Genomic DNA, 15117 nt, shown 5'->3' with positions numbered 1-15117 from the left:
GACACCAAAAACTTTAGTGTTTTGGATTACAGGACTACAGAAACTTCAAGCTCTTCTCACTGCCTCATTGTGAGATAGCTACTGGGAGAGCATTACGAACTGGCAGAGCAGAAAGCGCAAGGAAGGGAGAGAAGACTACACAAATGATTTATTTTACTACAAAGTGGGCACAACGCTTTTACTACTGAAAGTTACTGTAAGTCACTTTTTCCTTAAAGGCCTTCCCTCTTCCTGTTACAGAAGAAAGTATAAACCAGAAGCATTTGAAATCAGTCTTTGACCCAATTCTTAAGTAGAAATCCCAAAGGTGAAAGATTTTCACCAAAGGGCTACAATGGAACATAACATCACAACTTCAAGCTACGTCTTGGCCAGTCCTGCATTAGCATGATCGCAAAAATCTAAATCCTTTAACTTTTTGACAAAAGTGCATATCCAGCTATTTAAGGCCAAGCCAACCCAATTATCGTGGGGAATCCTGAATTTACAGATGGAATTTGCTTCTGTAAGAATATGTGGGGATTTCACATGTGAAGTAGCATTCGTTAGCTCAAACAGAGGTCCACAGCAATTTTTCCCCAATCCACACATCCATTTATATGGTCCATTCGAAATTATGAAAGATTGCACTTAAAGTTATTACAGTTCTCCGTCGGCTTGTTTGTCTGGATTGTACTGATTAGTAAGACGCTTCTGCAATCACGGTATAAAACATTTCTGAACTTTCAACTAGAATCATATAAGGAAAAGTCCTAGAAATTTTCTACATTAATATGCATTATACTATTCTTTAAAGTGAGGTCAATTAACATCTCATACACTGTGAACCCATACTTAAAGAAGTCAGATATTTTTAATTTCTTAATGAGGAAAGCTAAGTAAGTGCTACCCTGCGCATGGCAGGATCACATCCTTCACGTCCTTTTATGAGTACTTAGCAGTACATATAATTTCTTAAAATATATATATATATATATATATGTATGTATGTATGTATGTATGTAAATAAAAAGCCTAGTGTGAGGAAGAAAAACATTCAGTATCTTTAGATTTTCACACTGAAAATGCAATCATTACTATTTAGTTAAGAGCAATATTGCAGCCAGGAGCCTGAAATATAAGAGAGACTTCTGTATAGTTTAGTCTAGCTACACAAACCTACTGCAGTTTTCTGCTTCCACTGTAAAGTGACCCACCATAACTGGTATACTTGTAGTCCCTTCAGGTCCCTTTGTCAGCTCAGTTCCTCCAGCCAGCTCTTGAATACTTCTGCTCCGCTCTATCTCGTTCTGCTTTTATGAATGGCCCGTTTTCCCTACAATTACCACCACCACCTACCTACGCAGCACCATCTTCACACATTTTTTATATCACACATCTGACATCAGCTTTTACAAATTAAGACAGCCTGTTTATTTGGGTGCTTAACAGAAAAAGGGAATACCTTAACATTACTACACCCAGCCACAACGCTACTATCAATTCAGTCTTCTATATAGAGCTATAAAACATGTAATTTTAATAAACCCATTGGGAAAAGAGTGAGTGAAATCTTTTTCTCTGAAAACAAAAGCAAGATTTATACACGTTATAAATTAATTGTTTCAGAACAATAAAAGGTGGAAACGTTCTGGTAAGAGTTGAATTGAAGAATTACTCGCCGTAAGGACACACAAATGTTTGACACAATTAACACTATGAACTTCTAATCCCAGGCAGTTAAGTATGAACATAAGTCTACGCATTTTACCTGGACATGTTTAGTTCTTCTACATACATGTTTAAGGATTTTAATTTATTTTACAAGTCATGTTTGTAAGTACTCTAACTCAGATGCATCTTTCTTCTTCCACCAAGAATAAAATGTTTCATTTTAATATATTTATATTTTTTCAGTGAAAAATACCGTATGGAGTAAACTTTTTACTGAAATGAAACACTAAGCTTTATTGAATGCATTCCATTTACGCTCCTCAAGTCTTATGAGTCTCACTAAGTAGCATTTTTACTACATGCAGTTTTAAGAGCACACAGCCTACCCTTTATTTATATTATGAAGCGATCACCAAGTTGGCTCAAGTTTTCAGAAAATGCTTCTGGTATTACTGATGCATCTTGTCACCCTCAATTAAACTCGAGCGCAACTGCATCTATAATTGTACTTATGTAGGCATCTATAGTTCAACTCCAAATCAGGTAGTTAGGCATGTTAAAAAGAAGCATCATTACGGATATAATTAGTTATGACTCCATTAACTCCACTGGTAATACTAAAATCTGGGTCAAGGCAGAAAGAAAATGAATGCATGTCACGTGTTTAAAACTGTATCATGCGATCATGCAAGATACGCCCCCAATTCTACAAACACTTGACTAACATAAACCACCGCTCACTCATTATCACAGTCCTGCTCTATGCCCCATTAAAAAAAAAAAAGTGTGTGGGGGGGGGGGGGGTGAGAGGAAGGGGTTGACTTTAACTTGGACAAATTCCTCAGTCGGGTTGATCAATGTGGTCTAGACTAGAGGGATGCACGCAGCCTGAAAAATGGTGCTGGGGAGGAGAAATGCTTTTACACTGGGACTGTCACTAAAATGTTTGTGGCAATATGGTATCACACACGCTAATTTAAGCATGTATGGTAGAATCTGGGTACATAGTCTCATTGTGAATAATAGCAGATTACATAGTCTGTACGTGTTCTGTATATTTGAAACAACTTTAATGAATTCAATACAGAAAGGATATAGGATTAAATACTTAACGCTTGAGTACTATCGAACCGCCAGCAACTAACAATATCAAAGCCATAGTTGGAGTGACTCTCCCATTCGACAAGAAAACAATTTTTATATGTTGTCTTAAACATGTATTGGCCAAGAATCATTCCAGAAAATTAACAACAGGATGCGGCTATATAAACTTACACGCTGCTAGTTTTTCTTTCACTTTCAGAACTTTGAAAACGTGAGCAACACTTCAACTAAGCAATACTTTCTGCTCACTTTGGGGGATATCAGGCCTTCCAGTTTCATTTGCCTGCAGAGCAAGAAATTCTATCTTTCAAGTATTTTAAAGTAGAAAAAAAATTACCAAGAACCTGCGGCTTGTTAAAACATAACTGAAAATTGACCCTGAATCACCCCCAATGCATAGCCTCAGAAGGCCCAAACCAGAACCCTGTTTTCTGTGGATTTATATTAAAGAAAAACAACAAACATGGGCAGAAAGTCAAGAGATAACGTTTTTAAATCCCAGCTTTACCAGGTTTATCCTTTTTATGATCTTGTGCATGTCTCTTCTCCACTCGGTGCAAGTTTCCTTACTTAAACTTAGATGATAGCGCTTATCCAGTTCTGGCCTGAGCTTTGTTATCTGCAGATGAAGATTTCTTTAAAGTTGCAAGCGTTCTTATCCATGCTTTCATTGCAAGTATTTAAAGTTTAAGTAGCAAGCAAAAGTCAACAGTTTGCTTCCTTGAATATGTTATTGTCAGATGCCCCTCAAGATTTGTGATCCTCTTTCCCAAAGAGGAAATGTGCTCTACTAACAGTGGAAACAGACAGTAGCTACTTTTGCATCCATTATCTATTATTACAGAGATTAATCTCTACCAGCCACTCAGAAGTCATTCAAATGATCTCAGACACTGCATGTGTCAGGAGCATTTAAATTTTAATGTATTAAAACATGCACGTAATAGCCTGTGCAGCAATGTACTCATGCCATTACGCCAAGTCAGAAGTTAGGTCATGTCATTATTATTATTATGAGAGGAGGGAAGACTCTCAAAGAAATCATTCACCTTTTCAAATATCCACAAGAAAGACCTGGCCTGATGGTGAAATGTCATTTTAAGTAAGATGGCAAAGCAAGGATATACTTCAAAGGCCATGAGATAAAACAGAACAAAACATTAAAAGCTGTCTTCTTTTAGGGATCAACCTATTCACCTCACAGACACAAAGACAAAATGTCTTCATCTGGGGCCCGATCAGATCTCCAGAGCGATTAACAACAAAAAGGAAAAAAGAAGAGAAAAGAATTTGTTGCTAATAGCTGAGTTACTCAGCTAGTTCAACTACACATACATTACAGTACAGCTTAAACTCTTTATATTTAACTGACAAGTACAACTATAACAATTTCTCACTATTTTTCCAGCCCAGAATTTCTACTCCCCCCTACACACACTAACTTGGGGCGGGGGGAACCTAACATTAGGACTGCAAATTTTCCCATGTCTCCTACCTATGTTCTAAAAGTTACCTACGAAGGTAAATCCTCTACCAGCTTCTACTGACTGCTTTCCTGTTTCTACAACCAAGGATGGCTATTAGGCCTTTTAGCCCTTTTAACTGAAAGCTCATGTTGAATTGCTTTCCCATTATGATTTCCTCCCCCAAATCATTTTTGATCATTGTTTTCCTTGCCACTATATGCCATTGCGTATGGTCTGCATTCCTTGAACAGATACCTAATTTTATACCCACATGGATAAAATTTTGTCATTATAAGCTGATCCCATTGAAACAAGTAGTTGAGACTGCTCTATACATCTGCTCAGTTGTTGCCTACGATTCCAGTTTGTGTGATCCACAGCTGTTTTATATGTATGTAAGTACATACACACACACACACACATATATATATCTGCATTCACACTTCATAATTTGATGACAGGATTGAGGGCCACGCACCCTACTAATCCCTGCACAAACAGGCTGGATGCATGCCTATTGACTTTGTGATGATTTTGCCAACTTAGTCCACTTACTATATAATTTATCAGTTCTGATTTCTTAACTACTGGTTTGTAGCAAGTCACGTGTCAGTAAGACAAAAAAACCTTACATGAAGGGACTCCATTGTTTTATTGTTGACTGAAGCCCATCTAACTACTGGTTGCTGGTAAAAGAGGCAGTGCTGCCCTCTTTTCAACTTCTCATTGTGCATCCCTCTCCTCCTTCAATACAAAATATGTTTTTCTTGGTAAGGTTAGTTTTTGGCTCATCGCATAGCTACACAGTTGCTGAAGTCAACACAAGGGAAGGGACAGAAAGGTGAAGCCAGGGAGTAGGAAGAGGGGAGAAAAAAGAAAGAAAGAAAGAAAGAAACAGAGCTCCTATTTTAAGCTGATCTAAAATTGCGCTGCCATTTAAGTCAATTATAAAACCATAACTTTGATATGGAAAAAATACAGGTAGGTAGTTTTACAATCAATTAACGATGCTGTTTCTATAGCGAGGCTCTGCTATTCACAAACTTCAGTCCCGTTTTCAACAAAACTAACGCGCTTTCTTCCTTCAATGCCATAATCCTAGGGTACAGCACCCGCTTGGTACTGTAAGAAATGAATATACAGTAAAATCAACATAGCACATAGTAGAACAGCAGATGAGATACTGTCCATTTCCCAGAACACAACGATCCAGTGCTCTTACTCTCCTAACTGGCAAATTTTGTCAGACATCCTGAAAGCCAGATCTCCAACACCTCTTTGGGCCTGCCTCACGTTCTTCACCAACAAAACTCTTTCAGATCATTCCAATTTAACCGTGGGAACTTTTTTTGCCATCTTTCACAGTACTGCATAACTGTGCTTTATGGCTATCAAAGTATCTTCACTTGTAAACTAGTCTAAACAGAAATGATAGCTATAACACATGAACTAAATTAAATCATGCATTAACCTTCATTGAACTCAATATGTTCTAGTGCCCATGCAGTGTGCAGACTTCAAACTGATTTTTTAATTTATTTCTGCTTGATAAAGCCGTACATGCTTCATTTAGGTAACTGTCATTTATATTTTCCCTAAGTGAATGCAGTCATATGCAACTATTTTAACATCAAATAATTCACAGATTAAGACATAAAATATTTACCAAGGAACTGAAAGCAACGATCATTTCTAGGTTTTGAAGAACATGAGATTAACGTAGTCTTCCAGATGGGGGTTCTACCGGAGAGTATAGTATACTTACAAATCAACAAATTCAATAAAACAGTGAGAAAAATCACAATAGAACTGAAAGGGATGACTGCACTTGCAGTTTTTGTATAACTCAGATATACTCAGGATAGAACTGAAAACATGGCAGTAAAAACGTCAGAGTTGAAGGAACTTTCCATGTAATACATTACAGCTCCCTTGGATAACGTTAAGTTAGCTACCAAGATAAATTGTGAAGAAGAGTAGTGCAATTCTAGACTTAAGCTAATTTAAATTACACTCGTTTTATTTTTCTGAGAAACAAGCACTTACACTTCATACTAGAATTGAAGTCTCATCAGAAGACATAATCTTTGGATCTTAACAATTATGCAGCAACTTTCTAGCCCAAGACAGTGCAAAATGTATCAATGTACATATGACTAAAGGTTTGAGTGATATTTATGACAGACAATGAAAGCCATGAGCAAAAGAACCACCTTTTATGAAACATGCAACACAGATTCACTGTAAACCAAATAAAACCTTACTAGAAGTATGCCACCAATGTGGTTTTTCTCTGTTATGGAACCCAGACCTAAATAAACTGTTAAACACTTAGTGTAAAGGTATGCCAAACATTTCTCAGAACTTTCTTAAGGTCCCAACAAAGAACCAACCTTTTCTGCAAAATGAGGCCTAGGTTAAATATTTTATTTGGCTCCTCAAGATGGACTGAGAAGTTGGGCACTAGCTCCAGATCAGTTCTTGGACTCACATCAAACATTACCCTGTCATTTATCCAGTCAGTCAAAACAATGTTTTCCATCTAAACCTTTAATGTTTATGTCCTGAAAAACTGCTAATTGAATCCAGCTCTCAAAATCCATTTTTTAATCTATACTATCTAATTTAGAGATAATGAACAGAAAAGATAAGCATTACACAATGATTGCAAAATGAATCCTATAAATACTCAAGCCAAAACAGAAGACTGCTAGTTTTGTAAGGCCAAAGAAAATTACGATTAAATAACATTTGCCAGTTTGAGAATAAACTTTTAAAAACACTGGAATATACAGATTCTTTTAATTCCAAACAGTTTTAGAATTCAAGAGTCTTCACACTGCTTTTCCAATCAAAAAGGGTAATCAAAACCACACAGAGCGCTTAAAACTATTCCTAGGCAAGAACTGACAACATGTCAGTTCAATTAATAAAGTTCAGTTCAGTGCTTATAACAGCTTTCCTTAAACATGTAAAACTTCCTTATAACAAATGACTTTATGTGAAACAACATGCAATTAACCAAAGCACAAAATACCTCAAGCATTTTTAACTTGAGAAATAGGCTGATGTTTCATATAAACTTCCAAAAAACCAGAACTGGTACTCAGCAACTGCAAACAGCTGCTAGAGCTGGAAGAGTCCCTATAAAGGCAATTTTGCCTGCATCCTGTGTTCTGCATATATCCTTCCTAAAATATAAGACGACAAAAAACTCAGAGGCACGTCTTAAGATTGTATCTGCTTCTTTTTGCACTGCACAGCTACGCAGTCTCCTAAAACTCTGTAAGTAAAACTGCTGCTTATTCCTTGCTCACGGTCATAATCCCCCACAACATATTTATATTGTCACAGACAGATGACTATATACTTAGTCCTTAATAAAAATAAAATAAATATAGAACGTGAAATCCAAAGGTGAAAAAGACAACTCCCTAAACAGGTATTTTCCATACTTTCACATGAGGCTCCAGACCATTTTTAATGTTTCAAAAATAAAGCAAGTCTGAGCACTCAGGAAAAAAAAAAGAATTAAGTACTGCATCAGTACAGCAATAGCCTAAAGAGCAAGCTACAAAACACACTGTAAAAACAAGGCAGCACTGTTCCGTGCATCAGTCCCAGCTATGCTTATTTTAAGAGTTTTATTTCTAAGTGGAATATAGAGACACTCACAAATCTCTATGAAAACTAGATTACAAATTTAGGCCAAGTATTTCCAAAGTAAAACATAAGCAGATACATTCATTTTCCCTGTAAAAATAGCATATTTTGAAAAAATAGGAAAACATCTCTTCATTAGACAGTAGCTGGAAATATTTCACGGGCACTTAAAAGTAAATATACCAACCCTTCCAGCTTTGTTTTTTTTTTTTTTTTAGTGCTGATTGGATATTTTTTGCCAGCAGAACCACTATCCTGGTAAAACACACTATTTGAAGGCAACAGTATTAGTAATATTAGCTACTATTTTCTAGTCTCTTGCCTTCATGCACTAAGAATTAGAACACAAAGTATGTGTTTTGTGCTGGTGTGGGTTTACAAAATTTTTCATCAACTCTTTTCTTTCAAAAGGGAAAGAAACACATTTTTTTTGTCAGGAAAGCTCTAGCAACGCTCCCCAGAGTTTCTCCTCTAAACCTATTTGCCTGGGTTCTTACTGTTTAAAAAAAAAAAAAACAAACCACATACTTCAAGGACTTAGAAATAACTTATTTCCCTTCCCAGCACGCAGGTGAAGAGTTTCTGACGGTATCTAAAAAACACGAGGGGTCAAGCGATCTCCTGAAAGCGGGCTGGCAGCGTCAGGCATGAGGGCAAACCAACTGGGTACGACTTGAACTGAGGAAGTCGGCTGGGGGGGGGGGGGGACACAAACAAAGAGATCAAAACAAAGAGTGTGACAGTTTCTTTCAAGTTTACACTGGGAAGAAGGCCGGGGGTTGGGGGGAAACACGGGGGTTGGGGTGGTAGGGGAGCTGAGGAACAGGGTAAGGGAGGCAGCGCCGAGGAGCTCACACCGGCCGGCTCCCCCCGCGCCGAGGAGGGCGGCGGCGGCGGGGCCGGGAGGGGAGGGCGGCAGCGGCCGGCTGCCCCTCACCGCCAGCCTGGGCGCCGCCGCCGCGGGGCACGGACATTTTCCTCACGACGACCCCCCCCCCTCCCCTCTATGGCGGGGAGACGATGGGCGGCGAGGGAAGAGTTCACCCCTCCACACACACACACACAGAGACAAGAGGCCTGAAAGGCTGCTCCGGCCCCAGGTTCAATCTCAAATACACACGGAGGCGGCTCGCCCCCGCCCGCCCCCCTCCAGCTGGGCTCGGCGCGCGGAAAGGCTCCGTGGGCGCCTCTGCCCGCGGACGGCGGGCTTCCCCTCCCCTCCCGCCCCGCGGCGCGGCGCGCAACGGCCGCCTCGCCTCGCCCCCCGAACCCCTGCTCGCTTCCTCTCGGCTCTTCCCTCACGAACTCGCCCCCTTCCCGCCGCCGGACCGTTGGCGGAGGCCAAAGGCGGAGAAGGCGGGGGGGGGGAGGGGGGCAGGCAATGGCAGCCCCCGCCCGCCCCGCCGCCGCGCTCGCCCTCACCTGTCAGTCGCAGCTTGACGGGCCCGTTTCTCCGGGCCCCTTGGTTGGACATGTCCCCGGCTGCTCCTCGGGCTCGGCGCTGCCTGGCCCGGGGCTCCCCCTGCCTCTAGGTCCGGGAAGGGAGACGGGGCGGGCAGGGGGGAGGGGACGCGCTAATGGAGTCGGGCCGGGCGCTCAGGGAAGCAGCAGCAACAGCAGCAGCAGCAACAGCGGCGGCGGCCGCCGGAGGAGGAGGCGGAGGAGGAGAAGCCCGGATGTGCCCAGCGTCGCCATGAGCGGGGCCGAGGAGGAGGAGGAGGCGGAGATGCCGCCGCCTCGCCTCCCCGCCCCCTAGCCCGGAGCCCGGCGGCCAGCACAACAAAGCCGGCGACGGAGCCGCACGGCGGGCGGCCGCCTCCCTTCTCCTCCCCTCTCCCTCGCTTCCCACAGGGTGTTTCCCCCCCCCCCTGCCCGGGCAGTGGGGCGCGGGGAGGTGCCCACGGCCGTGGCGTGGAGACAGGGGAGCGGAGCTCCGTAACGAAGCGGGGTGTCCGTGTGGGGTTTTTTTGTTTGTTTGTTTGTTTTTGGAGAGCTGAGGGGACTGAGAAAGCCGAAGGGGTCAAGGCCGTCGGGGCGGGCGGGCGAAGGCACGCCGAGAGGTTGGGTGGCGCGGCTGAGCACCTCTGATGCTGGGTGATGGTTTGCGTTGAGTGAGGTCTGGCAAGCTGGTGGTGGAAACCACTCAACTTTGGGCTAGTTCGCTGGTGGCCAGCGCTCTGTAGGGACGAGCAGCCAAGTCTGGCAAAGGACCGTCCCGGAGAAGGGAAAAGCTGCCTTGTATCCGCGCTGCCTGGCCTAATTTTGCTCCCGTCGGTGACTCTTTCAGGGACTTCCAGGCTTTGCAGGAAAGCGAGGGCGGCGAGAGACGCAGCACCGGCAGGCAGCTTTCAGGGGGGCCTGTGGAGGACATGGGGCCTCCCAGACGAGCCCTGAAGGTTGCCACAGTCACCTTCACGTTAGAAGATGACTAGCACCTCTTCTTACTCATAACCTTACTAATGGTTTATTATGCTTTGCACACAAATCATGCGGTTGTGTCATTGCACGGGCAGCCTGTAACGTATTATCGCACGGGTAGTCATAGATCAGGATCCATCCTATGGATGAGGATTCAAACGTGGGATGAAAACGTGACCCATGCTTCATTGAATTTATAACGTAGCTTCTACCTAACACAGGTAAAGTCACCCAGAAGGCAGAACTGAACCATAAGCATACCTGGAGGTGTCCCATCCGGACGGAGGTCAGTGCTTGGGCTGTATTAAGTCAAACCGGGGTCCACTGAAGGCCTCGGAAGTGGGATGCGGTGCTCAGAGCGCTGGGTTGTGCAGACTCGCATCTCCTTCCTTCCACAGCATGTCTCAAGCAGCAGGAGGAAGTTTTCAGTGCTTCCTGTTGCAGTGGCGCCACTGCTGCAGTGTTAATTCACCTGGGAGTGGAGGAGTCCTGGGATCGAGCCCTTTCTTCATACAGAGCTATTTCTTTCCTGTGCAATGCCTGTTAATCACAACATTAGCAAGTGTTAGTAATGGACCTTTCTTTACAGAATAGACAAAGCATAAGAGAAAATGCACTGATTCATTGCTTAGCCATTTTTTCAAGCAAAGAACATTTAAAACTAGTCAAGTCTAATCTTCATTAATTTCACAGCACAGATGTAATTTATATGCTGTACTGAAACAGTTAAAAAGTTATTTCTTAGTTATGTAAATACAGACACACCACAAAGACGTTCCAGGTGTCCTGATTCCTGCATTAAAAAATAAATAAATAAAACCAGCCTTAATGATGTAAGGCCATATTAAATTTTCAATCTGTTGCGAATTCATACAGCCAGGTTATTAGCCTTTTGTAAAACTAACTGCATAAAGCAAATGGCAGCTGGTTTGCAAATATTGCAACATTACCTGGCCACTGCTGAACAGAATAGAAAAACAAAATATAAAGCCACTTTTCACATGCTTCACATATTTCTAGGCTACAGTAGATTTTTCTAACATGTAATGACCCCATTTAGGTCAGGACTGTGTCCTCTCTCCACTAACATGAGGAGAAATGACCTAGACCAGGTTGCACTTGGACAGACAAACGTACCAGGTGCAAAATACAGTCTTTTTTCCTTCTGGCTTTGTAAAAACATTACTATAAATGTACCCTGGGTGTTCTACGGATGTTTCTGTCCCATCATATCTCACTATTCTATAGAGAAATCAGTATTTCTATTCGCTGTTCCCCTTCACTGAGTAAAATTGCCAGACAGTGAGGAATCTGTGCAAAAACTGCATTGAGCAGCGGTCAGGAAGCATTGCGAAGTGCCAAGAACTGCAGGGAATGCGGGAGACCAAAAATATTGACAGTACCTGATGACTGAAAGTGCTACTTTTCCAATAAAAGAATTTCACACAGATTTCATGATCCAGGGAGTTTCTTGTGCCAGTGCTATCCCCCAAGTTCTCAAAATACTCTGAGATTAAGGTAATAGATATCTCACTGATCCTGCTTTGGGTTTTATAAGCCAAGCATTTACAGTAAAGTTTGTCTTTGTGCATTACCATTTCAAGGGTGAAAAGAGGTTTCACTCCATAGTGCTGATCTTGTGAGGTAAGCAGGGAAATATCATCATTAACTGCTGACAAGTGATCCGTGTTTCACTCTGGGCTGATATCATTGAGCAACAAATCCTTTCAAGATGAGGTAGCTAGCTGAGATCCGGAGGGAAGGGAGTGCCTTGCATCACCCCACAGCTCACTTTTGGATGACAGCCTCACTGCTGGACTCGGGAGGGAGTTCCACCGAGTCGTCTGCAGCCAGAAGTTAGCGACTGAGACACAGTCTCAAGGGTTGCAGGAAATTATATATGAAGGGGGTAAGCTCAACCATCTTTAGGACCCCAGCGGGGCTGCAGAAGGCTCCACAAGGACAAAATAATTTAGTGGTTGGTATTATGTTAGTAAAACTTTTGGGAAAAAAAAAAAGTGGAACTACAAAAACTTCTTTTGTTCCATGACTGCACAAAAAAGGGCTTTGATTCTTGAATTTCCCAATAGGCAGAAAAAGAAGGCTTTGCATTCAGATATTTCTCGAAGGATTTAGAGGTTTTGGACACTGGAAAATGTGAACAAATGTCTTTAACCAAATAGTACTCATTTTCAGAAGAGGATATTTGTAGTTAATTTTTCTGAGGTAAGGTCCTCTCCATCTTTAGAAATAGAAGAATATACTGGAAACTCATTCCTCAGCATGTGGTATGTGTTCAAAGCACATCAACATGTAAGAATTACATTCCATTTCTTTCTGTATGGAGGTTTAATCACACCACATTCCTTTAGCAGTAATGAGAGCTGGCTGGTGCTATACCACATTCTTCCCTAGCTTCTGTGATGATATCAGGAAAGCAGGAGAGTCCTGACCCTATTGTTAAGCTTTTGTGAGTAAATTGAAAGGCTAAAATAGTATTTTCCTCAATTTTAAAAAATAAGTAAACTTACAATTGTCAGTGTTGTATTTCTTCCTACTAGTCTTTCTTTACCTGGTGCGATTTAGAAATGCCACCACTAGAGATCATGGCATTAAAACCAGAGTTAATCAGAAGAAAATTAAACTTCTATTCCCTTTTCTCTATGATGTATTTCCATTGTATGTGCAACCGTTAATGCTAAATGGCTACTTCTGCCACCTAACAGTCTAGTTCTGAGAGGAAAAGCATTGTAGCAATATACACCTAGATGACCCCGTTAGGATTTAAATTTGTCAGGTCCCATTTGATTTGAAGATAAATAAAATTGAAATATTTATGCAAGTCCCTGATCTCATTCTTATAATGTCAATGTTTTTCTTTTTCAGTAAAGTTCTGTCCAAGTTGGCAAAAAAAGAAAAACAAGTATGAATTATATGAATTGATTAACATTTATACCATCAGCGTTTCCTGTTCATTTCTTATTTTACCTGATTAACTAATTCACTTTCAAAGCATTCCTGTGTACCTCTATGCAAGACATCATTAAAAAAGAGTCTTTCTGTTTCCTGACTTCATACTGTGTTCTACACTAGCATGTTCTCTCTGTCCCAAGCCAATTTCCATGACAAACAGCAAGGATCTTCAAAGCAGGGACTTTCTCTTATCATGTTAATACAGTGCCTAATGCCAAGTAAGCCATACCTGAGTTGATGTCCCAATGCGCTACTCAGTAAAATCTAGTCATTAATAATGATAAACTTACAACATCAAGCTCAGATTCCAACATTTTATGAAAACTGGAATCTGGAGAAACTATTTCTCAAAAGAGCAATGGCCATAGCGAGGTGTTTCCTTTAAAGATAGGCAAAATACTAACTGTGCTGAAATACTCAGCAAGAGATCAGCGAGCAAAAGCAACTGGACCGTGGCCGCTACAAGCCCTGTGAGAGTCACACAAGTAAAAGATGATGAGCTTGGAGCAAGACCCTGTATTGCTTCACTGTCTGAAAGATAATGAAACAAAAGGTGCCTTGATTTTGGTGTCCTTACTCAGCTTGAAGAATCTTTTTATGCCTCACTAATTTCCACAGCTCATGACTTCCAGATGCCACCTAGAATGCTGTTCTCTTGTGAGCTCTCTCAGTCTTGACCTACTCCATCAACATCTTTGACTGTTAAGGGCACCACTCTCCTAGCCTGTCTCTTTGGTGCGGGTTTTTCTTTTAATCCTTCTTTAATCCTTTCATAACTTCTTGCTACAGCAAAGGCACTTCCTAAATTCATGCAGATCCATCACGTTTTTGTCCTGTCCCTGAACAGAAGAACTTTGTCCTCTAGGAGGTTCTTTTTGTTATCTTCCCTGCTGCTACTCTGTACAAAAGCATCAAACTCATCTCTACTGAAGTCACATATGAAGTGCTTTGCGTTTCAGGAAGAGAAAAGTAGGAAAAGATAATTTAATTTTGTGTAAGATTCCTTATTTTCTTTTGCTGACTATGAAAATTGCCAGGCCGGAGCACTGTTTTAGTTGCTGAGAATTATGACAAACTGAATAACTGCATTAAGGCATTTAGATGCAAATGCCCAAATACCCAAATATCTGACATCATTACTACCCAGAGACAGAGAGAGTTAACCCAGCAATAGGAGACACCTATCCAAGTTATATGATGAAGAAACATGTCTAGACAGAGACTCCGGTTCTCACTAAGGCTCCCTTTGGCATGTAGAGACAATGTTTATGCAAGAGGTCAAGATTTAATCCATTTCTCAAGCTAGAGAGCACGATGGAGCTTTTCAGGAGAAGAAACTAGGAAGGAAATCTCCACCCATGTGCCGGCTACTGAAAAAGGGGACAGAAGCTTGGAGCAGCAGACACCATAGTCCTCTGAGACAGGATGTGTCTTGGGGAAATGATGTGTCTCTGAAGGGAAATGACTGCAGCTGTGGCTACAAAAAAAATGCATGAGCTCCCATATCACAGGATTTTCCAGTGGTTAGTCACTAAGATAACTTCTAAGTCCATCCATCCAGAACAGATTAGTAACTGATGCACAGATATTCCATGCACTTCTTTAGCCATGTTATTTCCTCACCATGTCCTGCAGAGCAGCACTATCCTGATGTGATTTTAGAAGAGGAGGCAGATTTTTAAAGAATAGATAGGCATTGATACAGAATAAGTAGATGCAGTACATTGTATTTTATTACTAGCTGGAGGCTAAAATTCACTTTCTGAAAGAGGTGAGTCTATCATTCATTTAAAGTGAGAAAACATGTCCTGGCATTTGGACAAATGACTGGAAATCCAAC

General features: G+C 41.5%; 1 protein-coding gene across 1 annotated transcript in view; it reads right to left on the bottom strand.

Moving 5' to 3' along the window:
• SMURF2 (SMAD specific E3 ubiquitin protein ligase 2) overlaps positions 1 to 9715 on the bottom strand; it is a 69197-nt gene extending 59482 nt beyond the window's left edge. The window contains exon 1 of the mRNA XM_068913759.1: positions 9309 to 9715. Within this exon, the coding sequence (XP_068769860.1) occupies positions 9309 to 9360 (52 nt within the window). The 5' untranslated portion in view covers positions 9361 to 9715. The remainder of the gene's footprint in view (positions 1 to 9308) is intronic.
• Between the last annotated feature and the right edge of the window lie 5402 nt (positions 9716 to 15117).

The sequence above is a fragment of the Struthio camelus genome, chromosome 19 (assembly GCF_040807025.1).
Source record: "Struthio camelus isolate bStrCam1 chromosome 19, bStrCam1.hap1, whole genome shotgun sequence".
Classification (NCBI taxonomy): Eukaryota; Metazoa; Chordata; class Aves; order Struthioniformes; family Struthionidae; genus Struthio; species Struthio camelus.
Note: the sequence above shows the minus strand (reverse complement) of the source record. Positions and strands in the feature narration are given on the sequence as shown.